This window comes from Leucopleurus acutus (assembly GCF_964270905.1).
Source record: "Leucopleurus acutus genome assembly, chromosome: 2".
Lineage (NCBI taxonomy): Eukaryota > Metazoa > Chordata > Mammalia > Artiodactyla > Delphinidae > Leucopleurus > Leucopleurus acutus.
In genome coordinates this window covers 77,478,037-77,503,511 of record NC_139143.1, presented here as the reverse complement: position 1 = coordinate 77,503,511, position 25,475 = coordinate 77,478,037, and the positions used below count along the sequence as shown (strand labels likewise).

Below are 25,475 nucleotides of genomic sequence, written 5' to 3'. Positions count from 1 at the left end.
GTAGGCCAAGGAATCCTCCGTGCCTTTACACAGGCTGTTCCTCTGCCTGGGATGCGTTTCCTCCCTTGACTGACTTCTCACCTGCTCTATCCACCACCAACTTTGTGACTTTTGGGCAACTTACTAAAGCACTGTGCACCTCAGTTCCCTAGTCTATAAAATAGAGCTAATAGTACTACCTACCTCAGAGTGGTAGAGAATTAAATGATACATGTAAAGAGCTTACAGCAGTGCCTGGCACATAGTGAGTGCTCAGCTGTGGCTGTCATCATTGTTCTCACTTCCTGTGATGATGCCTGCAATCGTCCCAATTTATCCCAGCTCAAGCTGTAAGCATTCACTGTTTGCTGACTCCTTCCTTCATGCTGCCTTAATAACCAACACATAGTTTATCACAGAACTTATCACATAGTACTGTAACTATTTCTTTTTTTTTTGCGGTACGCGGGCCTCTCACTGTTGTGGCCTCTCCCGTTGCGGAGCACAGGCTCCGGACGCGCAGGCTCAGCGGCCATGGCTCACGGGCCCAGCCGCTCCACGGTATCTTCCCGGACCGGGGCACGAACCCATGTCCCCTGCATCGGCAGGCGGACTCTCAAACACTGCGCCACCAGGGAAGCCCTGTAACTATTTCTTTACTTGCCTGCTTCACCGACCAGAAAGAACTCCCCAAGAGCAGACATGTCTTGTGAAATTTGTAGTTCCTCTGCGTCTAGCTCAATGGCTGGTCTCAGTAGGCATTCAATAGCTGACCTCAGTAGGCACTCAGTAAATGCTTTTTGAATGGATATTGAACGTACATCCATTCATTCAGGAAGAGTACCCTCAGGAAGAATACCCTCCTTTTTTTTTTTTTTTTTTTTTGGCGATAAGCGGGCCTCTCACTGTTGTGGCCTCTCCCATTGCGGAGCACAGGCTCCGGACGCGCAGGCTCAGCGGCCATGGCTCATGGGCCCAGCCGCTCCACAGCACGTGGGATCCTCACGGACCAGGACACGAACCCGTGTCCCCTGCATCGGCAGGCGGACTCTCAACCACTGCGCCACCAGGGAAGCCCTACCCTCCTTTTTTAGGGTTCAGGGATTTTCCAACCTCCCTCTCAGATTCAAAGCAGATGACACACAGAAAGATTTTTCAGACTTTCTTTATTCACCTGTAAAAAAACCTCACCCACACCACAAACACCACACACACGCGCATGCACGCGTGCACACGCGCGCGCACACACACACACACACACACACACACACACGGGCAGACCTAAGATCCCTGTTCCAGTCCCCAGACTCTAGAGGCTCAGCACATCCCACACCAAGCCCACTGTCAGGGTCTGTGCCTGAGCACCAAAGGAGGAGGGGCAGTGTCCCAGGCTGGAGCTAGTTCTTGCTGGGGGCCTTCTTTGCAGGGTCCACGTGCCTTCCCCCTGCCTCACATTAGGGCATTCATAGCAGAGTGGCCTGTTCAGGGTGGGAGACTGGCTGTCGATAGGCCGGTAGCCGGAACCTAGCAGCATCTCGACGGCGGCGGAAGGCCAGGAATTCCTCCCGAAGGGCAGCACAGCGGGCCTCAGGGCCAGGAGCGTGGGCGGTATTCAGGAGGCAGCCCTCCTCTGCAGTCTTCGCACCTGCAAGAGGGCAGAATAACGAGAGGAAGAAGTCTTAAGGTTCCCTGGGTGAAGTCTTGTGGTTCACCAGCACCATGAGGCTCCCTAGGGCCTGCCAATGCAGAGAAGCCAAGACAGCAAGAGGAGAGGGCCTGGGGCCCAGGGCCCAGCTGGGAACTGACTAGGTCCTAAGGGTGTGGGTGCAGGACTGCAAGGCCAGGGGTGCCTGCCTTTCTGGAGGGCTCCCACACCTAGCTCTGGCTCAGCTTCAAGTCGGGATCGAGGGCCAGTCAAGCCCAGGTGCAGAGTCTCCAGCAATTCCATGTCCCCTGGGAATTCTGAGTCCCATTCATAGTTCTCATCCACAGATGTGTTCCTCCTGTTAAAAGGGACAGACGTTTGGTATGGGTGGAGCAATGGAGGGTAGCCAGAAAAGCCTGAACCCGGGGACCCCAAGCTGAGGGTGGGCCATGGGTTTCCTCTGAAGATCCCTGGACCTCAGCAAAAGGACCTCAGCTCTCCTGGTCCCAGGGTGGGAATGGAGCAGAGAAGGCAGACGGTATAGGAGAGGGGTGGGGAGAACCTGGATAGGGCAGGGCTGGGCAGGGACTGCCCTCACCTCGTGCTGACCGTCACCACATGCTCCCTTCGGGGCCACCTTTCGGGGCCACTGGCCCAGCTGCTGGTGTCTCCTGGAGCGGGGCTGAAGTAGCTGCCTCCTGCAGAGGGGGCCGTGGAGGGGGGCCGAAGGAAGGAGGCGCTGCCCCGCCCACTGCTCTGGCTTGTGAGGCTGCCCCGAGGCGCAGCAGGCAGAAGGCTTGGCAGCAGCCGCTCCCTCAGTGTCCAGTCAGTCAGCGCTGTGTACGGGGGCTCTGGGGAGGCCCCAACCCCGAGCACGGCCCCAGGAAGCGCCGCCCTGGGGAACTCAGAGTGGGAGTCCAGGGGGTGGAGGAGAGATGAGGTGGGGCGGGGCCGGGTATCCATGTAATCTGGGGGAGGAGCAGGCTCCTCCAAGGGGGGCCAGTCCCCATCTACATTCATCTCCCTGAAGAAGGGCAGGCTCAGGTACTGGAGCAGGGGTCCTGGACCTGGCAGGGAACTGGGGGGCGCTGCTGGAGGGGGCCTCACAGGGCTGATGTCTGCAATGCAGAGGGGCTGGGCCGTCCCACTGGGGCTGCTGCTGCCATCATAGGACCCGGCCTGACGCTGAGCTGGGGTCCGAGGCTCAGCCTGCTCAGGACCTGACTTTTCTTGGGAGGTCCCCTCCTTGGGTCCCATCACAAATCGCCCATCTGGTCCCCGGCAAATGGGCTCCAGGGGTAAGGGCCCCCGGCTAGGTGGAGGATCCGGAGGGGGGCTGGGGGGTCCAGCGGGTTCCCCCCAGAGCAGACTCTGGCGCAGGCTGGGCACTGGGGAACCCTGGAGCTTCAGCTTCGCCACGCTGTCAGGACTGCCCGAGCCCGAAGCAGAGCTGGGGAAGGACAGGAGATCAGGGTCTGTGGTAGGGGGCCAGTCCCCCTCCCAGGAACCAGCGTCAGGCCTTGAGAGGTTTGATGCAGAACAGAGCAGAGCTAGGGAGAGCAAGGGAGAAAAGGACCCACATGGTGGAGGGGTGGAGCGGTGGAGGGAAGGCACAGGCAACGCTGGACCAGCCCCCAGGCTGGGGCCTCTGCACTTCCATCCTTAGCTCCCTCTGACTTCTGTTCCACCTCTCCTACCCCTCCTACCCCAAGGTGCAGAAAAGGAAGCAGAGAACCCTGGTGCTCACAGAAGGAAGCCGAGGAAGTAGAGGGACTTACTGGGGAGCTGACTTCCCGGCCGGAGAGAAGATAAGAGGTGCATCTGTAAGGACAGGAGAACCAGAGGTGACACAGGCGCCCAATCAAATCTGCCTGGGAAAAGTGGAGGCCAGTGGGGAAGCAGGACCACGGGTTGTGGGAACACACGGGGCCCACGTAGGAGGGAGGGATTTCTCCTCCAGGTAGGAGGTGCTTATGGAGGGGCGGGGCCCTTCTTTGGCCGGGCCCCAGGTGGCCTACCTTGGCGGAGGCGTTTGCGGTGGCGACGTGCGGCTCTGCGCCGGTTCATAAGGCAAGCGGCCAGGATACTCACGAGGACAGCCACGCCCAGGAAGCAGACCCCGCCCACCACGCCGGCCAGCACTGGCTGGGGCAGGAGGCCCGGCAGCTGTGTGCGCGAGGGGTAGACCTCCAGGCCTGGGCAAAGGGCCACGGGGGAGGGTCGGTGTCCACGACTTAGTGGGCTTCGAGCCCCCCAATCCCCAGGGCTCTGCCCTCCTGCCAGATTCTCACCAGAAGTGGAGACGTTGGCCGTGTTGCTGGGATCACTGACATAGTTACCGGCGAAGGCCACAAGGCGGAACTCGTAGAGAACGTCCTGGGGGTTGGGGTCCAGGAAGGGGGTCAGGGCTCAGCACTGCCCACCCCCAACCCCGTTCGGAAAGACTTTGCAGTTGGAAGGTACGGGTGAAGTGGACAGCCGGAGGTGAGGATAGTCAAATCAGGGTGAGATCAGGTTTGGGGAGTGGAGCAGAGGGCAGGAGGTCTGCTGGGAGGACCCTCCCTGTGCCCACTTCCCACACCTACCTTGATAAGTCCTGGCACCAACAACTGCATTTCACTGCCTGCCACGGCCCGATCCAGCACCTCCCACCCCTGGGAGCTTTGCCGTGCCTCCAGGACGTAGCCATCCAGTCTCTTAGGGACCAGTTCTGGGGGGTCCCAATGCAGGAGTACCCCCCGGGCTGTCCTCACTGCCACCAGACCTCTCGGAGGGGACAGGGGAGGCAGCATCTCTGTTGCGGGAGGACTGGGGGCAGCTGGTGTGGTAGGAAGCCCTGAATGGGACAGATAGACTCGTAAAGATGGGATTTCCAGTGTTCTTCCCCTGCTCCTCTGGCCTTCAACATCCCCTGGTGCCCAGCTGCTCTCCCAGAGCCCCTAAAGACAAGCCTGGATCATCTTCCACAAAGCCCTCTGGCCCCCAAGCTGCCCAGCACCTCTGCCCCCTCCCACCCAGGTCCCTGCAGCCCTTGCCTATCCCTGTCTGCTGCTCTGGGTAAGAGGTGTCTCACCTTCAGGAGCAGACAAGACGATCTCGCTGAAGGGCCCGCTCCCCAGCTTGTTCTGAGCGAGGACGCTGAACTGGTATTGGGTGTGGGGCTGCAAGCCTGGCACTAGGAGGTGGGCAGCCCCCAGGGGCACAGCCAAGGACACCCAGTCGTAGTGGGCTCGGTCAGGACGCTTTGCCCTGGAGGACGGGAGGAAACGGGGGCCACCTCACGCGCTAGGAAGAGCAGGAAGGTTGGAGTCCAGAGAGCTGACCTCTCCCCTCCCTTTCACCATCCGGGGTCTCAGGACCTGGGCCCTGAATCCCTGAGATTCTCTGGAACTCGGGCAGCAGAGTTAGGGCAGGGCTGGGATAGAGGGCTGGGAGAAAAGACAGAGGGCCAGAGACAGAATCAGGGTGTTGAGGGAGAGGGATGGCAGGGGCAGGTCACTCACAATGGGGTGTACCAGACGCTGAATCTCTGCAGGTAGCCACCATCAAAGCCCGGCTCCCAGGAGACATTGGCACCCTTGGGCAAAGGCACGACGGACACATTGGTGACAACGTGGGGGCTGGTGCCTGGGTGGGGGGAACAGAGGGATGATGGTCAGGGTGCTGAGGGACAGCAAAAAGCTAGGGGGAGACTAGGGCTTCGGCCCTCCACCCATCATCCCAGGGGCACCCCACCCAAGATCCCCCATCTGGGCCCCCCAGAATGATTTATTCCCATCTCCTTCCCACATGGCTGCCTCCAGCTGGCTCTGCCCCCACTAACCCAGCACGTAGACATTCGTGGAGGTGGCCACTCGGGCCACAGCATTGCTGGCTGTGCACTCCCAGCGCCCGTGGGCCTCCTTGGTCAACGGTCGCAGGATGAGGCTACTGTTGCTATCCACCTGGGCCTGGCCCTGCAGCCCCCGGCCCACCTACAGAACCACTGGTCAGCCCTGAGGACACACGCAGCCACCCCTCACCAAGGGCGCCACTCATCTCTCTGGGCAGCTCCAGTTTCCTCCCCGCCCTGCCTCTGACAGCCCTCTCCTCCCCCCCTTCTCCCTCCCACAAAACGGCCAGGGGCAAGGAGAGGCAGGGGTGTAGCAGGCGTGAATACAGGAGGAGCGGGGTCAGGAGCCTTACCTTAGCCCAAGAGATAGTAGGCGAAGGGTCTCCTCGGGCAGAGCAGGGGATGAGTAGCTCCCGCCCTACTTCTTGGAAATATTCTTCCTTGGGCCGTTCTAGAAAAGCTGGGGGAGCCTGTAAGCCAGATCTGGCATTGGGAGGGGGCTCTCTCACACTGCTGTCTAAGGGTCGTTCCTTCCCCTCTGCGGGGCCCCCATCATGCTGCGTCTGTCTCCATCTCTCAGTGTCTCTCTAGCTTTCTCTCTGTTCCCCAGCAGGGAAGCTGGAGGGACATTGCTGGAGAGGCGAGGGCCTCTCTGGAGACGTACAAACCTCTGCAGAACACCCTTCACCCTGCCCTCTGCTTCCCACTCTCTTCCCTCTAGAGCGGAGGGCAGCCTGGTCCAAGTTAAAGGGTCGGGGCAGGCAGGATATCTTACTGTGTGGAGGTGACCGATGCCCCACCTCCCCAGCACCATCTCTGCAAAAACCTCTGTGATGGCATCTGACAGCTGCTGCCGTGGCCACCGTGGGAAACACAGACTGGGAAGCCCACCCCCCCTCCCCACACGTGTCTGTCCCACCCGCCTCTGTCAGCCCCACATGTGTCTGTCCCACCCGCCTCTGTCAGCCCGGTGTCAGCATTAGGCTCGCATCTTCGGCCACCTGACCCGCTGCCGCTGGCCCCCCGCCCCCCGAGCCTCACCTTGAGCAGCACGCGGGTCACCGGGGAGGGCCCTGCAGTGCCAAGACGGTTGTAGGGGGTGCAGGAGTATTCTCCCAGCACATCCTCATTCCCCAGGGCAATGATCAGAGAACCTTCTGGGCCCTGGGACCAGCCAGGGAACTGGAGGCATGAGGAGATGACAACCAGAGAGAGAAACTCAGCGGAGGCCAGACCAGAGATGGAGAGAGGCAATGCCCGGGAGGGACCCACATCTATGCAGAGGATGCCACAACCCTACCCCTAGGCCAGACCTCTCTGTGAATTCCATCCTTCCTTTCTCTTTCCTACAGAGGGGCCACTACCAATGGGGGTGAAGACTGGGACTGCAGACTCCAGGAGAGCCACTCACGGGGAATCCAGTGTGCACGGCACACCCTGGGGTTGAGCTTGAAAGGTGTGGGTCTCCCGGCCTGCTGTCTTCCCAGCACTCCGAGAGTACATTCTGCATCTTCCACCCCAAATCAGTTCTTCTTCCTGGCTTCCCTAGTTCTGTGTTAAAGGCTAACATCCGACTCCTCACTCTGTCTCACGCCCCATGTCTGTCCTCCTGGGAAGGCCTTTTGTCCCATCTATCTTCATGTCCTCCTTTCTAGCTCAGGCCTCGTAACCTCTCACCCACACTCTCATTTCAATAGCCTCTGCACCCCCTCTGTCTGTCCAGTCTCTTCCTCTCCATTCCTATCACACCGTTGCCCAAGCAACTTCACTGCCTCCGAATGCCTTTGGACTTTTTTTTTAAACCTTAGACAAAAATTTATTGAGCACCACTACAGTTGCAGTAGCCCTGGGGAGACTAGGATTAAAAGATGAAATACTAGCCCACAAGGAATTTGTGGTCTTTGCCGACAAACAAAAGATCTCAATCCCCGTGGAATGAGGTAATATTAACTTGGCATCCATAGTTCCTCCTTTTGGTCCCAACCAGTCTTTCCAGATTTCTCTGCACCAGTCACGTCCCCATAGGCACTGTAGCTCCCCCGAGCTGGCAGACTCATTATGCCATAAATGCACTATACTGTTCCTGCCCTGGTTTCTGCATGGAATGTCTCTCCACCCTTCAAGGCCCATCACCAGAGTCCCAGAAGCTGTTGCTGATCTATCCTCAACCAGTCCTAAGAGGAAGGTGCTCGCTGCCTCCTGGCCATCCAGCAGTGTCTGCACGGCTGTGCTGCCCCCTCTAGGCATGGGTGTCTCTGCTCCTGTCCCCCATGCGACAACCTACACAGCATGTTCCCCAGTCACTGAATTGATCTAATGCCGCCCCAGCTGTCCTGACTAGAATACCACCAAGCTAAGCCCTCTATCCCCTGCCCCAAGCCTGTACCTTGTCCAGCTGCAGGGCCTGCCCATCCTTGGTCCAGCTGACAAAGAGCAGTGGGGGGTTGGCACGAACCGGGCACCGGATCACCCCCCGCATGCCCATGGGCAGGGGTGTCTCAGGAGGCATGGCAGTCACCTGGGCAGGGTCTGGGGGGAAGCAGTGACAAGTTGTCGGGGAGGAGCTTGGCCTGGCCCAGGGGAGGAGAGCAGTCTGGGGAGGGAGCTGGGGTCAGGCTTACAGAGAACAGTGAGGTAGGCAGAGGCCGAGGGTGGGCGTGGAAGGCCATTGCTGGGTACACAGGTGTAGCGGCCCGCATCATCAGGCTGGGCGGCCTGCAGCCGCAAGCTGCCATCCACCAGGATCCGCACTCGGGGCTGCAGACGGCTGCAGTATGGCACGTGGGCAGGGGGGTCCAGGTCTTGCTGGACTCAGGCTGCCCATCAGTACCCCACCCCCACCCCACCCCATGCCTCACCTAATGTGGAAGACATTGGTGCTGTCCTGGAACCAGCTGTAGGTGAGGTTAGCGGGGTACGCCTCAGCCTGGCAGGCCAGGGAAACATCCTGAGAGGCATTGACCGTGCTGTTCTTGGGGGGCACCACGATGACTGGGGGTCCTGTCGGGGGGAGCACACGGGGAAGGGGAGGCCTCAGCCCAGTCTGCCAGGAACCCTAAGGGTCACTTCTACAGTTCTTCCCAGGTCCGCTCTCTGGAATACAGGGCTGGTTGCTACAAAGCCTTGGGAATGGAAACAGGTCCTAACCCTTTTATTTAACACAAGCTCTTCCTCTGCCCTGGCTAGCTCCCCTTCCCATCACCTCCATTCACCTAGTTTCCGGAGTGTGTGTGTGTGTGTGTGTGTGTGTGTGTGTGTGTGTGTGTGTGTGTTGGGGAGGGGGAATCAGTTTTACCCCTCTGATCACCCTTTATACCTTTACACCCACTATCCTTTCCATCCTTCATCTGTCACATCTGAAATCACCTCTATGTCTCCTACCCTAATCCGGGTACCCAGTACCTTACCCCAAGATGCTGCAGCAATCCCTGACTCCAGGCTCCGCCATCACTGCCACTCTGATGGCCATTCATGCAGAAATGTCCCCCCCACCTTTGGCCACAGAACACTTCTACTCAAGAACCCACAACAGCTCCTGGCTCCTAGCACATTAAGCTCAAACTTCTTGGCCCAGCCCTGTGGGCCCTTGTAACCCCTGCCTGGCCAACTGTCTTTTCATATGTCAAGTCTTTGTGAACTCTTTCAGGTCAGTATGGGCAGCTCACTGCGCCTAGGCCAGACTCACTCCCATCTCCATGCCTCTGCTCTCTGGACCCGCAGTCTAGAATGCTCTTCCCTGAGAGCCTGGCCAGGCCTCAGAGCCCCTGCCAAACCATCTCTAGCGTCTGCAGCTGCACTGCTGTTTCCCTTCTCTGGGCTCCTATAATAAGTGGTCAGTAATAAGTGGTAACGATATGAGTTGGTGTATAGAGCACTTACAGGCATGCCGGGCATGGCTGAGCCCCTTACCTGCACTATTCTCATTTAATCCTCCCAAGAGCCTTTTGTGGTAGAAATTATTGTCTCCACTTCATAGGTGAAGACATGAAGGCTCAGAGGCAGAGAGACTGTGAGGTGACTTGCCCGAGATCAGCGGGGAAGGCAAATTCATACTCAGGCCTTCTCAACACCAGACTCGACACCACTGCCCAGCACTGCCTCTCCCACAGTACCCAGGAGAGAAGCACTTCGCCACTGTGTCTTATTTCCCCCTGTGGATAAGAGGGTCCCTGAAGGCAGAGTCTACTTCTCAGCTTGCTTTCTAAGGGGAAGGGCTTGGCCAGGAATTACTATGATCATTGTGCTCGTCTGAACCTAATTCTTGTAACAATCCTGCAAGGAACATAGGAACCTCTTCGTATAGATGAGGAAACTGGAGGTCAAGGGGGTTCCATGGCTCATGGTCTAACACCAGCACCCACGCCCTTCTCACTATACCACATTGCTGGCTCTAAATATCTATCTCCGTTCACTGATCCTTTTACAGGCAAGATGCTGGTTTTAGAGGAAGAGCCTGTATTGGGAGCGCCTTCCCTCTCCATGGGCCCCTGACCTCAGGCACAAGCCTCCCCCCCCCACCCCCACCCCGGCTGCTGGCTGTGTGCACCTCCAGCCACAGGTCAGTCCTCTCACGTGTGTGTCCTGTTTCCCGGCCCTCCCCCGAGACAGCACCTAGCACCAGCAGCTGGGTGGCGTGGATGGCGCTGCCCTCAGTGCTGGAGGCTTGGCAGGTGTAGACCCCGGAGCTGCCTCGCTCCACCCTCCGGATCCTCAGCGTCCCGTTCTGCACCTAGAGTCAGAGTGGGTGAGGAAGGACTCTTGTGTCTCCCCTGCCCACGGCGGGCCTCAGACCCCGCACTTCCCAGTCTGGCCAGCAGAGGGAGGCAGCGTGCCGGGCTCAGGGAAGCCAATGCCAAGCCCTCCTCCGGCCCGTCTCCCAACCTCCTGGCCTCCAGCCCCGCTCCCAGGCCACTACCTGCCTCACACTCTCACCCTGTCCAGCCCTGGGACTCACTTGCACCTGACTCTGGCCCTGGCCGAGGTCCTGTCCTAGGAGCTTCCAAGTCACACGAGGTTGGGGGCTGCCGCGGGCCGCGCAACGCAGGGTCACAGGCTCCAGTTCCCGCACTTCCAGCACCTGGGGAGGCGTCTCCAGGAATTGAGGGGGCGCTGCAAGGAGAGAGGCGTCAGGGATTGCCAGAAGGGCCATCAGCCCAAAGAGCAGCGTCCGAGGACCAGAGAGGCAGATCAGGGCCTCAGCCTTCAGCCCATCAGCCCACCAGCTTCATAGGAATTCCCAACCCAGGGCCACCCTGTCTGCTGCACCCAGGACCCAGTAAGGACGCACAAGCCTGTTCCCCCACCGGCCTGCAGAGTTGGTTAGGGAGCTGACCACCAGGCTGGGTGTTCAGAGCTGGGAGAGAGCTAGGTGCCCTCTAGAAAAGCACTGTCCTGGGAGTCAGGAGACCTGAGTTCTAGACTGCTCTGCCACTAATCAGTGGTATGACCCAGTCTCCCCATGCCCCATCTATGAAACGGGAATAATTATGACCTCCTTGCTTCTTAGGGTTCAGACAGAATTCATGAGGTACTGGGTTAAAAGGTGTTTTGAAAAAACAAAATGTTGTATATACGTGAGTGATGTTTCACTCAGGGCTCAATAACCCCTTATCCCCTCCTACCCATTACCCTCTCTTGGCCAGGGAGGCAGGAGCAGGGAAGAGAGAGGAAGAGGAAGTTCCTAACAAAGAGTTGAGAAGGCTGATTGGATTCAGGTTTGAGGAACTGAAAGGGCAGGAGTGGGGGTGGCAGGGGTAAGATGCAAACAGGGAGCCAGCAAACAGGAGGTGTCAGCAAGGGTGGGGCATCGGGACTGCCCTCCTCCCCTCCCCCCTCCTTCCCCTCCCCTCCCCCTCCTTCCCTCCCCTCCTCCTCCTTCCCCTCCCCTCCTTCCCCCTTCCTCTCCCCTCCCTCCCCCTTCCTCTCCCCTCCCTCCTCCTTCCTCTCCCCTCCCTCCTCCACAGCCTGCCTGCTCCCAGCCTCATACAATTGACTGTGAGGTGCACCCAGGAGCCGTTAGCAGAGTCGTCCTCGGGTCTGTGCTGGTCCAGGAAGAGCACGCGGCACTCGTACCAGCCCTGGTCCTCAGCCCGCAGCCCCTCGATCTGGAGAGATGCCCCCTTCTGAAGCCGGACACGCCCTGGGGGAGGAGCCCTGGATCAAGGGTGCAGAAGGGACCCCATGGGAGCCCCAGGCCCCTGGTCACACTGGTCATTCTCAGACATCAAGAACAGGCTCAGTGTCTCCCAGTTACCCTGATAGAGTGGGGTCCAGAGAGGCACAGATGGGGTTGGGGTCACTGAGGGCAGATCTCTCCCTTCAGCCCCTCTGATGGCTCCTGCCTTTCAGCAGCTGGGACCCAGCTTAGACAAAGAGAAACCAGAGCAGCAGCAGGTGGGCACTGAACTACGCCCAGCTTCCAGGACTGTAGGGGGAAGGGGCTTGAAGAGCCAACACTCAGTCTCCTCTGGATTCGTACAGAATCTGCCCATCCCTGAGCTCTGTTTGTAAGGGGGGTCCCGGGAGTACTCCTGCCAGAGGACTCGGGGCCCAGAAACCACAGCTGGGTTTGGGATCCACACCTCGCCTACCAAAGCCCCCTAATCCGCCAGGGCTATTATCAGCGGCCTAAGCGCCTTAGGGTGGCCAGAGTCCAAACCAGCCAGGAAGCAAGGTCAGCAGCCTCCTCACCCCATCCCCTCACGCTCCAGGGCATCCAAGCCCCGGCTGACAGACTACATAGAGCTCCACAAATCACCCAGCCCCAGCGCAAGCAGACGGCGCCCTCCCACCCCGACGGAGCCCTGCACCCCAGACAGCTTCGTGGGTCCTGGCAGTGCAGCCTAGAAAGCAAGGCGCACGCTTGGGAGCCACAGAGACCTAGCCTCCGGCTCTGCCATTTACTCCTTTGGCCAGATCACTTAACTTCTCTCTCAACATCAACTTCTTCATCTATAAAATGAGAGAGAAAAAAATCCAGGTAGGGTGGATGGAAGGCAGGCAGCATGGTGCCTGACCTCGGCGGGTGCTTAAATAAAAGTGGTTGAACAGATGAAGTAGCTCATGATCTGAAATCAGCAGCCTGCATTCAACCTTGGCACCATCCCTCACCTGACAACACACCCTCTCCGTCTTCTCCCCTGTAGTAGTGAACAGTGCCGTCACGCACGTCACCCTACCAGAAACCTGGTGTCACCCAGATTGCTCTCTCCATTAACCCCACATCTGCTTGTTCAGTAAGCCTTTCAATTCTACCTCCTGGATGCTGTTTCCCTCTCTGCCACCTTCTCTTTAGTTTAGTCCCATAGCATCTCTCTCCTGGGTTACACCAACAGTCCACAAAGAGGTCCCGCTGCCTCCAGCCTCCCGCCCTCCACATTCATCAGCGACCCACCCCGCCTTGACCTTTGATAGGGACAGCTGACATTTTCTAATTCTTGTGGGTTACGCCAAACAAAAGCAACCAGACTGTGCCCCTACTTTGCCCGTTCTAAGACTGGGCAGTCTGAAGCTGCTCACACACTCGCCCTCTCCAATCTGCTTGCATTCTACCTCTAGGGTTCACCTTTCTGAAATAGAATCAAAACCCATGGGGGCCCTGAAGACATCAAGGAAAAAAGAGGAGATGATCAGGCTGCGGCCGGCGCTGTGCTCATAGGCAAGGGACTTTTTTCTTCCAAGAATGAGGTCCAAGGGCGCAGATTCTCTAGAAAGGGTGGAGCTGCTTAAAGGGCTAGGTGTTTAAATCCCCACCTAGAAGATAAGCCTGGGTCATGCAGGTAAATATTGAATATGATCACACCCTTCCTCCCACCAGTGGGATTCCTCAGTAACCCTAAACTGCCTGGCCATGGGACCCCCGCAGACCCCACTGCGACATCTTCTTTTTTCTTTTTTTTGGCTGCACTACGTGGCTTGCTCCCCAACCAGGGATTGAACCCCGGCCATGGCAGTGAAAGCCCGGAATCCTAACCGCTAGGCCACCGGGGAACTCCCTGCGACCTCTACTACGTCCCGTGTGATGGCAACATTTCATTACGGTGATCTTCGGTCGCTACAAAGAAGGAAGAAGAGGGAAGGGAAATAGAGTCTGGGATATGGGCCACGTAATATTAGGCATTGTCACCATACTTAATCCTTCCAAGAATTCCATTATAGAAGAAGGAATTGATGTTAAGCTTCTTTCCAATAAGCTACTCAGGGATCCAGCCAGGCCTCCTTTCTCATGATGCAGCATGCTCTCCATTGCACACTAGTGTGAGGATCAAGGGACGCTCAGGGCACTGATCACTGAGCATAGTCCGTATATGCTCACTCGGGGGATGTTGGCAGCCAACGGGTAACAGCTCCAAACGTCTGTTGATCAGAACATCTAATAAAGCATAGAGTATGTCCTAACTTTTCTGTGAGGTACGAATGGCTAGACCTGTAGAGTCTCAGAAGAACAGGAAGCTGGCCAGGGGCAGGCCGTCCTGTATCCTCCTGAGTCCTGGGCCCCCCTCCACCCGCAGAGCCGGAGCCTGAGTGTCTTTGGACCTCCCCACGTGCAGGGGAGTATAGAGGAAGGAGGCAGGGTCCCCATTCTTGCAAGCTCTAGGAAGGCACGGAATCCACACTCATGGACACGTGCAAGTTCATATACACACAGAAGCTTAACAAATATTCCAAGAGGCTAAGAAGCATGAGGAGTATGGAAGGCTTCCAGGAAGAGGTGACTCTGCAGAGGGGATGCAAGGCTAAAGGTAGTGAGGGGAGGTGATGACAGGGAGCCAGGTGGTTCTAAATGGAGGATAAGATAACTGATTTGTATCACATGACTCAGGACAGAGAGAAAATTCATGTCCCTTCTGCCACATGGGGTATCTTGAAACTCCCAAGAAATATAGCACAGAAGTCGAAGACCAAAAGCTGGTCCCATGAATTAGAAGAGCTGATCTAAGATCCACCCCAGGAAAGCTGGTGTAGAGGAAGTGGACCCTCTTTCCTCTGCACGCCGAGTCACGGTTTCACACCGTGCAGGCACTCTGTACAGGCTCTGTGCTGGGTTCCTTACGTACAGCAGCTAACTTCATCCTAGGATTTAGTTCTGGCTTGTTTTATCCTGCTTTTTACTACTTTTATACTCGTCTATAAATCCAGTCTCCTCTGCTAGATGGGTTCTAGGGTCCTCAAAGATTGGAAGCCTTCTCTTCAGTGTCATCCCTGAAGCCCCAGTCTCTCTCATGGTCCCTCCCACATTCTAGGCCGCGGGCCTCACACACACAGTCCCAGGCCATCTCCCCTTCGCTTGCCCAGAGGGTTTATGACAGGACAGCATTGTCCTTAGCAACCTTCACCTCCCGTTGCCTAGCAACTGCAGTTCAGAGTGCCCTACACAAAGGCTGAGAGGCCCCTTCCACACTGGGAGGCAGTAAAAGGGTTAATGGGTGCAGGGGCCTCTCCCCAGGGCCCTGACTCCCCAGACTAGCCCTGCCCGACCAGGAGCTCCAGAGCTGGGGCAGGGGTGGGCATGAAGGGCAGGGGTAGGAAGAAAGACTTGCAGCTGAAAGGAACACCACAGAGACAGAAAGAAAACCCACAGGTAGCAAAGTTGCTACCGTCCAGGGGTTTGTCCGCCTGAGGGACCTCAAGACAGGACAGAGGGCAGGGGGTTGGGGGGAGGAGAGTTGCACATCTCCCTGGGGGAAGCCCAGGAAAAGCCCTTCTCTCCCCTGTCCTCCACCTCCCCGTGCCCTGCCGTCAGTCGGGCAACGTTCTGCATCTGCGGAGCCTCAGCCTGGCAGCCCAGCTCCTCCCAGCCCGGCGGGCAGAGGCAGGGAGGGCTGGTGGGCACAGCCGTTGTCTCTCCACTTGTCCTAATTGGGGCCCCGCTTTCATCAGTTCTCCGGGGGCTTGTGCAGACACATACGCTCCCACCAGGCTGTTTGCCAACAACTGACCCCAGTTTGAAAATAAACTCTTCCCTCCTGCAGCACCTGCCTGAGCCTCCTCCCCTCTCTGCTCAGCCTGCCCCGCGGCGACAGCTCAGCCAATCCTGGGGCTTCTCCCAGGATTCAAACTAAAGAGGGAAAAGGGAGGGGGTCCCCCTGCCCCCATCGACGTCCTCCCAGGTGGCCTTTCCTGGGCTTCCAGGCAGCCAGACCCTCTCCCCAGCAGCCCCAGCCCCAGCCCTACGCTCTCCCACACACTGTCCTCGGAGATCTGCACTAAACCGCTCAGATTAAGGCTCCATCGGGGATTAGGGGGAAGCTGAGCCTTTCGAGGGAGCCAGCTGGGGCACAGGAGAAGGCCCCTAGGGAGGCCTATACACTATTTTAAGTCCATACAGAAACCAGCTGAAGCAGGAACCCAGCCCAGCTCCATCCATTTGCTGATCTTTAAGGGAGCCTGGTCCATTCCCAGCCCACCCCGTCCATGCACGAACTCTGCTGTACCCAGAATCAGAAGCAGTGGAAAAGCAGCCAGGTCGTAGACCCACCCACCCTGCTGCCCCCTCAGCCCACTCCCTAGAAGCCTAGAACACCCAAACTAGCATTTAAGAAAGTAGGGGAGGAGGAGGGCAGGGCAGTGAGAAGATAGCAGAGCCAGGGACCAGGAGAGGGCCAAGTAGGGAGAATAGGGAGAATGAGGATGGTCTGGGAGGTTTCATGAGCTCTAGAAAGAGCGATTAGAGAAGTAGGATGGACACTTGGAATAGGGCTGCGGGATCTCCTTTGGAACAGACCATGTGGAGTTTTAAAGAGACCACATGTGTGTCTCTCTGTGTGTGTGTGTGTGTGTGTGTGTGTGTGTGTATGTAAATGAATGAATCCTTCAGTGAATGAACACTGCTTGGGAGCAGAGCCACGCTTGTTAAGCAGAGTTCAGGCAGTGGAGCTGGAGATGAGTTTGGGACAGGGACAGAGCTGTTAAGAAGAGGACTTGTTCCCACTCTACCCAGTCCACCTTTGTTGGGGACACCTCCCGACCTCCCACCTGAGGATAAGCCTTACCCACGTAAGCAGGGTCGATGCGGGGAGAGTAGAGGCCGAACTGAATGAAGATGGGAAGCAGGAATCCAAAGCGCAGCCACTCGATGACGTGCAGAGGGGGCCGGCCAGCCGGGGACAGCAGGTCACAGCCCAGCACCGCGCTCTCCCCGGCCCGGCCCACCACCGACACCACCTCAGGCTTCCCTCGACCTGCAGGGCACGTGGCATGAGGACACAGCAGAGGGCCAGAATCAGGGCTGGGAGGGGAGATACCCTCTCTATCTTTGTGGGCTCCCCAGGCCTTTGTGAAGTGGTTGAGGAAATCCTCGACTTCTGCAGAACCAGTGTTGCTCCTCCCCTCTGCTGACCTGCGCACAGAGAACCCCAGGGGACCACCACCCACCCCAAGGCCAACGGGGAGTTCCAGAGCCCAGGAAGTCCGGCTCACCGTCAGCCCCCTGGCCGATGATCAGGCTGAGGATGGCCAGACTGAGGCACCAAACCATAGCCCAGCTGCCTGCTCGCCTGGCCCCTCCTATCCACGGGGGCCCAGACGGAGGGGCCCAGGGACCTGCACAGCCCAGCAAGCCCTGTCAATCCTTCTGACTGGGTAACGGGGGTCAGCTCTCACTCTTCTGGACAGTTAGGGCTTGGCTCATGTAACACCTGATGAAGATGTCCTCCGGAGCACCGCCAGATCTAGATGCAAAATGCAAGGCAATGTGCAGAGTGGGCCAACGTTGGAAACCAGAAGAAACCCCGAGCTAGAGAAAAGCTGGAGGTGAGCAAAGGCAGAAGAAGGAGAGAGGAGAGCAGATGCGTGGGGGATGGGCTGGGGTGAGGGAGTGCCGGGTGGGGAGACCAGACAGATGAGGACATGTGGGGAGCAGAGGAGCTGGAAAGATCTCAGAAAAAGCAGAGGGATTCTGGGGATACGCAGGTTACCAAGGCTCTTGCAAAGCTGAGCCAGGAGGGAAATTGGGTTCCTACACACTTGGAAAAGGACTTCTCAGGAAAGCATGGGAGATGAAGAGCCCCCATAGCCCAGCCTCTTCTCCCTCTTCTTTCCTTAGTCCTGACGCTGATAACAAGGTAGCAGATAGCAAGGTAGAACCAGTATTATCGCCTCCACCCCACGGTGACAAATAAGGACCTTGAGTATCTCAGAGCCTTGCTCAGGCGCACAGAGCCAGTTAAGGGCAAAGCCTGGATGAAAACCCAGAGAAAGGGGCCCCCAGAGCACAAATCCTTGCCTCATTTCTCCAGCCTCTGTGAACCCTGCAAGCTGGAGGCCCTGTACCTCTTTCTCCATCAGCCTCCCAATACTGCTTTAGCCGTGAATGAGTCAGACACTTGGGAGAGGACGATTGCCTCTCCATCTGCTGGTATGGGGGCCCAGGCAGCATCCTCCAGGTCTGGGCAGGCCCTGGGGCTGGAGGCTGACGCCACTTCCTCTTCTTGATGCTGCCAGGCAGCCCTCCCTCTGCCAGACACCATGACCCAAGTGCCTTAACCCAATTCCTCCCACTTACTCTCCCTCCAGTATCTTCGGGGCCTAAGGTTTGCTAGGCTCCCCCTTCACTAACCCCAGGGGCATGGTCCATGAGAAGCTAAAAAGTCAACCAGTCTCTAGGGTGTACAAAGTGAGTCCTGGAGCACGGAGGGGAGGAACTCTTGATAGCCCCAGCCCCTGAGCATCTAAGGAAGTCACAGCAGGCTGGGGTGGTGGTGGTGATGGTGGTGGGGGGTGCTGCCTTGGGCCTGGAAGATCCAAGTGGACTCTGCTCTGCGGGCCTCCACCCCACTCTTGGCCTCACAGCTCGGAATGGGCTATAAAACATCCTTGCCTGGACTGAATGGCCCTGCATGTCTAACTCCTGATAACTCACCAGCAAGCACCCATCGCCCTTGCTTCCCACTGTCCCCAGCCACCTCATGGACATATCTTTTTCCAAATGCATAGGAACCCCCAGTTCACTCCTGGCTCAGTTTTCTGCAAACCTCAGGATCCAGGTTTGCCCAGAACTCTGTGTTTCCTAAGATCCTTCCAACTCTTCTGTCGGCCACTACGTCCTCACCTAATAATCTCCCCACCCAGTACTCTCTCATTCCCCCATCCCAGTTATCCCCACTTCTCACAACTCCCACACCCCAAATTCCTATTTTTCGCACCTGATCTCCAATTGCACCAGGTTATCTCCGCTTCAAGGCACTCCCTGTCTCCTCCCGAATCGCCACTCACCCACTTCTATCCTCTCTTCCCTGGAATTTCCCTCCCTCGAATTCGCTCGCCTCAGCCCACGGTACACTTCTGGTACCCCGCCCCCAATTCCCTTCTCCCTCGCCTTCTCCGGACCCCTGGAACTTCTCCCTGCTTTTGGAACCCACCAACCCCACCCCCCACCCCCGGCACAGTCATTACCTCCAGAACTCCTCCACTTCTCCAGGAGCACCCACCCATCCACCCACCCAGAATTCCACTTCACTCCCCAGAACTCCCCTAGTTCTGCTCCCCAAAGAATTCCACTTCTCTCCACAAGTCCCCCGCTTTTTCCTGTCCCCCATAACTCCCGCACTGTTCTCCATCCCCCCGCCGGCACCCCGTTCCATTGCCCCCAGGGCGCTCCCGCCCTCACCTGCTCCGCACCGCTCCGCTCCACTCGTCCAGCTACACAATAGGGGGCGGACCCGCCTCCCAGCCTCGGATGCCCAGAGCGCCGCCCGTCGCCCTGGAGACCGCCAATCCCCCTCCCGCGGCGGCCAATTGGAGCGAGCAGAAGGCGAGGCAAGGCGGGCGCGACCCCCGAGCGGCCTGGGAGTTGTAGTTTCGAGAGAGCAGGACTGGGTGGCACGTGGGCCCGGGTCGCCCCCTGGTGGAGCTCGATACAACGAAGGGTGGAAAGGCCGGTTGGCCGCTTCCCGCCGCAAGCTTGAGGGGCTACGCCGGTCAGGTCCCGGGCTCCCGGGGTCGCAGGAGCCGGCCGTCAGCCGGCTCCTTGCACACCTCCCTTCCTGTGTAAGCCACCTTGGACCCTCTCCCCTCCCCTAACGGGCTTAACCGCAGAAGTGGCAGCTAGGGTTGAAATCTGAGCCTGGGAGCAGGAGCACCAAGCGGGGAGCAGGACTCCCCGCCCTCCTCCCAGGGGACCCACCCCGCTCCTCTGATCTCCTCTCCCATCCCCATTCCCACCTCCACACATTTCTTCTCTGGCTGGACTGGAAATACCTGTCTGCACTGGCGAGCTCCCAAATCTTGCCCAGGCGCCGCCCACAGTGTGCAGAGGGGAAGGCGGCGCTCCCAGCCTGAGGTTTGCCAAGTTAGCTACCAGCACCAACCACCCAGAGAAACGGGCCCAGAGGGGAGAGACATCCTGGCACGGGAGACTGAGAGAGGAGGAATGAAATAAGTGATCATTTACTGAACCCCTACAGGGAGTCAGATCCTGGACTACATGCTTCATGACTCTTACGTAACCTGTACAGAAACCCTCAGAAGTAGGTATGGCTCTCTTTGACTAATAAGAAAACTGAGGCTCCACGAGGTGCAGTCACCTGCCCAAGACTTCCTGTCTAGCACAGGGCAGAACTGGAATCAGACCCAGCTGGGGTTCCATCACACCCACCCCCCTGGAAACTTCAACAGCAGGCAAAAATACATCTTGCATGTGTGCCCCATAGAGCTTTCTACCTCCTCACCTTGGTGCCTCCTCACCTTGGGGATGCAGGGTCATGACACCTTCCCCACCAGGCTTAAGCAGTCTTAAGTCTGTCCGGGTGCTGCCCTGGAAGCCTTCCCTAAAAGCAGCACTCTGATCTCCCCCTGGGCTGAAGTCCTGCCACTCCAAGTGCACCATTCCCAATCATGGCCTCAACACCAGGAGGTATCCAACAGGTTAGGTCTAACCACGGCTCACACTGAACTCGGAGGGACATCGGTGAGCGGTCCTGAAGAGATATCTTAGTTCTCTGCCCAGAAATTGACACTGAGAAGCCTGGATGAAAACCAGGAATCCTAACCGCCAGACCACCAGGGGCTAGGGGCTAGAGACAAAGTTCCCTGGCTCTTACATCCATTGAAGGTAAGAATGTTTCAAGGAGGCAAAAACTGTAAAAACAGGTACAAAGTTTTTTTGGTTTTTTTTGCGGTCCGCGGGCCTCTCACTGTTGTGGCCTCTCCCGTTGCGGAGCACAGGCTCCGGACGCGCAGGCTCGGCGGCCATGGCTCACGGGCCCAGCCGCTCCGCGGCATGTGGGATGCTTCCCGGACTGGGACACGAACCCGTGTCCCCTGCATCGGCAGGCGGACTCTCAACCACTGCGCCACCAGGGAAGCCTGCTACAAAGTTTATTATTAGAGACACAGCACAAGTGAGAGAGCACACAGAAAAACAGTTTATTTAAGACTGAAGCAAGGTAGAAATATACACCTGGAGAGAAAGGGTATGAGCATCCTCTCTAATGAGGAGGAGAGCAGTGAAGAGGTGATTTAAATCACTTACACAGGACAGTCCTTCTGTGTCTTTGTTTACCTTTGGCCTATTATCTCGTTTCTTTTTGCACACCTGACCAGTCCTAGGACCCTCCCCAACATGCGTGCACAACTTTTTGCTAAGATGGATCCCACCCCAGAGGCCTGTGTGGGATCCACACTTCTTATGGGGTGGTGTCCCCTCCATTTTTGACCTCCAAGGAGCCTTCCTGCGCATGTGCAGACAGGGTGGTTTCCCTTGACCTCAGGAGTGGGACCCTTATCTCTTTACTTAAGCAGAGCTCAGCTTCCGCCACTAACTTTGTCCTTGGAGTGTCTGGGTGGGAACAAAGCTTTGGTTTTACTCCACACGACGAACACCAGCTGTCCAGCCCAGGTGCCCATCCATCTCCTACCTCAAGACCAGTATCCCTGCCACATCCTCCCTTCCAGGTGGTCATCCAGCCCCATACATTCTGGGCCAGGAAGTTCACCACCCCTTATAGTGATTCATTCCATCCTCAGGGACTTTTTTTTTTTTGGCTGCACTGGGTCTTCATTGCTGCACAGGCTTTCTCTAGTTGCGGCGAGCAGGGGCTACTCTTTGGTGCGGTGCGCGGGCTTCTCATTGCGGTGTCTTCTCTTGTTGCGGAGCACGGGCTCTAGGCACGCAGGCTTCAGTAGTTGTGGCTCGCAGGCTCAGTAGTTGTGGCTCACGGGCTCAGTATTTGTGGCGCACGGGCTTAGTTGCTTCGCGGCATGTGGAATCTTCCCAGACCAGGGCTCGAACCCGTGTCCCCTGCATTGGCAGGTGGATTCTTAACCACTGCGCCACCAGGGAAACCCCATCTTCAGGGACTTTGCTGGAAAGTTCTTCCAGGTGTAAACATCTGGGTGCTTTTTGCCACAGCCTGAGATGAAAATGGGGGGATGGGAAGTGAGGGAGGAGGCAGGAGCAGTGGCCTGATCTCTCCCACAATCCCTCCAGCACATTTTCCCAAAGTGGCTGCTTCCAATGTTACAATGTAACAGATTGACCTAACAGTGCTGAGACTCTAATGAAAACATGTCAGTGGACACAGCATGAAAGCAAGGCCAGGCAGAATGCCTAGGAAATATGGTCGAAGAGCTCAACCTCTTTTGCATCTTGGCCCCTCACCAACTAGTGGGAAAGATCTCCCTTCCCCATGTTAGAATCAGCTCCATCTCTGGTTCAAAGGTTTCATTTCTGCTGTCTCCAGTGTTTTCTTGAAGATAAGTTAAACTCTTGGACATTAAAATAACTTTTTGTAAAATTGGGATTTAAAATGATTTTCAATTTTTTTAAGTTTATAATATGGTCATTTTTTTTTTCTGGAAGTTTATTTTGTGTTTTATTATTACTGTCATTTTGCTCTGATTCAGATGCATCTTGTTGGCTTTTTGGTAAGAAAAGGAACCTAACCCTAACTTGTTCCCTCACCATGCCAGGAGTTAAAGTCGGTAAAATTAGTCCCTGAGGCTCAAAACTAAAGATTTTCCTCTAGGTTGTCCTGGATCTGTAATCATCACGCTCTGGTATAGTGTATTCAATCTGCTAGGATTCTACCTAGCATCATTCTACCAAAGCTTCAGCCAGCCCACGTATTTTCAACTTGTTGACAAGAAGACCAGACAATGTTGTCAATTACAGGGACTTTGCTGACCACATGCTATGAGCACTGGTCCTGTCACCTGATCAGAAAAGAGGTATCGTTCCTCATCGATTGTCCTTTGGCTGTTGGCGTGCCCATCTGTTGACCCAACGAGACTCTAGCTCCATGTGTGGAGTTGGTCTTGTTCATCCTTGAATTCCTCCCCAGCCCTTAGCCTATCAGAGGGGCCCTGCCTACCTCTCCAGACTCATTTATCACTTACCCCTTCATCACAGGGCAGCACATGTGGCCTCATAGTCCCTAGAATTCATGGTGCTTGTTCACTTATCAGTGGCTTCCCACTTATCGTCTGTCTAGCTAGAATGTCCTTCTCTCCCTTCCCTGAACTCACTGCTAATCACAGGTCAAAATTCTGTTTACCTCTTCCCTCCAGGACACCATCAACGACTCCTCCCACCACGCCCTCAACTTCACCCATAGCCCTTGTCACAGCTCGTTGTAATTATATCTTACACACCCCACAAAGAGTTCCTTGAGGGCAGACAGTGTCTTTTCCGCCTCTCCACGGCTAGCCCAATGCCTGGTACTTCAATGCTCAAATATTATCCTCCTCCCCTCAGTTTGCTTTTCACCTATTTCCAAACAGCAAACTTTGCAAAAGGCAAAGTGCTGTCAGGTGATTATTATCCTGGCTTCCTGCAGAGGAAGAGGCCTGGGTCTCTCTGACCTTATATTCCACCTTCTTGAGGGTCTGAGCCTTCCTCTTCCAGGTGCTCTGGACAGGTTGAGGACCTCAGCCTTTCTCTGTTCAGAGACTGGGTGTGAGAAGGTATTTTGCCAAATTCCAGGGAGGGCCCTGGGCCAGCCATACAGTGACATTCATTCCCTTATTGACTTCCTGGGCCAGACTCTGAAATAGATAAGAAAAGACCTGCCCCTGTGTGTGCAAGAGGGCTGTTGGCCTTTTCCACTCTGTCTCCAGAAAGGTATTAAAGGAATGAGAGGAGTTGGGTGCTGCAGGCTTGGTCCTAGAACTTCGTGCCTTTTTGGAGGTGGGCCTCCTCAGCCCAAAGGGCGGCACAGAGAACCAGCCTCAGGCCAGGGACTGCCTTCCAGCAGGACAAGGCCTCAGGCCTTCAGGGAGTAGAGTGGATCGGTTGCTATTCTTAGGAGCTCTTTGGGGACAGGTTTCCCGACCTCCTCACGTCCTTCCCAAGCCCTACAGGGTTCCATCTCCTGCCCAAAAACCTAGACAGGAAGCCCCTGCTTACCTCCTGGCCCTGCTTCCTTTCTAGCCCTGGAGACCCTGACTCTTGGTTTCCACCATGCCCCTGGCTGGAGTGTCCCAGTGGAGCCCCCCTCCTGGAGTGTCCCAGTGCCTGGTCCTTGTGTCCTGTTTTCCCTAAAGCCATCCTTGGTCCCCGTGGTTCCCCAGTGCGTCCCACTGCCCCTTCACAGCCTCAGTGTTCCTTTTCTTGGGAAACACTTTGGAGGTCAGCATCCTTCTCCTCACTGAGAGGGGAAAGCCAGATGCAGAGAGATGTCCGGCATGGCTTCTGCCACATGGCTCTGTCTCTACCCCTCAGACCCTCTTCTAAAATCCCCCGGGGTTACCGGCCCCTCCCGCCCCTGTGGGAGCCAAGGCGTTCACATAGCCCTGTCTCTGTAAGAGCGCCAGTCAGCTGCACCTGTGCCTGCCTCTCCTTCAAAGCGCGTGTTCCTGGTGGAAAGGGACGGTGCCCCCATGGACATCTGCTGGGCAAAGTGTCCCAAGCCAGAGACCAGTGGCAGAGCACAGCCCATATCTCCTAAGATCTCACCCAATGATCTCCCTACCGTATCCTGCACACCACCCTCCTCCAGGTCACTCACTCCCTAGGCATGGTCTGTGAGTTGAGTGGCTTTCCATTCCCTCCCCAATTCACCCCCCTCCCCACCCTGCCACAGCAGCCACATTAAGTAACATCTACAAGATCTGATGTGGGGAGAATGACCAAGACTTAATCAGAGGGTGAGGAATTCGGACTGATCCCTGGGCTTGGGAAAGAGAAAGAACATATAAACTTAAAGGCTTTTGTGGGGGGCACAGGTAATGTATGTGTAGGGGGTGGGCATTAACCCAGGACAAGAGTCCAGAGAGAAGGTGTAAGGCCTGGAAATCTATGGAGAAGGGACAGACAGGACAGTAACACCAACCACAAACAGAGGTCAAGGGCAGACCTCTGCTATTAATCCGGCTGAGTTGCCGTCTCTGTGGGGCAGGTACCAGAGCCCCAGAGAAGCTGGCACCAGGGAGATGACCGAAAGGTCAGAGTAGAAAGGTCAGACCCAGAATAGGACTGCACTGGGGTGCTTCAGAGCGCCCGTGCCGGACAGCCGCTAGACTGGGGTGGGGTGGGGTGGGTGGGAGTAGCTAAGGGCAGGGCAGAAGGAGGGTGTGAGAGCAGAAAGATTGGCAGGAATAACACCACTCTTATGTAGCGTTCTCATTGCCTGAAATCTCCCATTCGGGAGTCACAGCTTCTATTAGTTTAAAAGGAATCTCCCACTTTTCTTATTGAAGTGTAAATGTTATGTGCGTTGGTGGGGAATGGGTTAGGCATGAATAATAACACACCAACACTTCATTGTGAGCGGGTCTTTTAGACTCACTTTCCTTCCCAAAGGCAGGTGAGGGAAGCACGTGGGGTTGGAAGAGGGTAACTGGAATGGAAGAAATGCAGGAAAGCAGGTTCTGCCAGAGTCACCCAGGGAAGGACCAAACAGCTCCTCCCGAGTGAGGTCACCTAATTTGACTTTATTGCCAGACAATCTTCCCTCGGGGAGCATGGCCCTTGGGACACCCACCCTTTGGCCCCCTGGGAAGAGATGAGTCTGGGAAGGAGAGGAAGGTCTCCCTTGGGGCTGGGAAGAAACAATGCTCAGGGTAGGGGTCCCCAGGGGGCCG

At 56.7% G+C, this 25,475-nt stretch overlaps 1 protein-coding gene across 2 annotated transcripts; it reads right to left on the bottom strand.

Moving 5' to 3' along the window:
- Window positions 1–1,442: 1,442 nt before the first annotated feature.
- IGSF9 (immunoglobulin superfamily member 9) lies at window positions 1,443–16,932 on the bottom strand (the record flags this gene model as incomplete). 2 transcript variants are annotated; one of them, XM_082832469.1, is made up of 20 exons in its annotated part: window positions 1,443–1,624; window positions 1,855–1,982; window positions 2,223–3,074; window positions 3,403–3,445; window positions 3,643–3,819; window positions 3,916–4,000; window positions 4,210–4,460; window positions 4,698–4,873; window positions 5,128–5,251; window positions 5,448–5,598; window positions 5,810–5,926; window positions 6,498–6,638; window positions 7,843–7,985; window positions 8,078–8,223; window positions 8,315–8,456; window positions 10,068–10,185; window positions 10,411–10,565; window positions 11,443–11,595; window positions 16,448–16,636; window positions 16,875–16,932. In XM_082832469.1, the coding sequence occupies 20 exons, from the start codon at window positions 16,930–16,932 to the stop codon at window positions 1,443–1,445; spliced, it is 3,531 nt and encodes a 1,176-aa protein (XP_082688595.1). The 2 variants fall into 2 exon arrangements, with proteins under 2 accessions (XP_082688595.1, XP_082688596.1); XM_082832470.1 differs by having other exon boundaries at window positions 7,843–7,974; window positions 8,085–8,223.
- Between the last annotated feature and the right edge of the window lie 8,543 nt (window positions 16,933–25,475).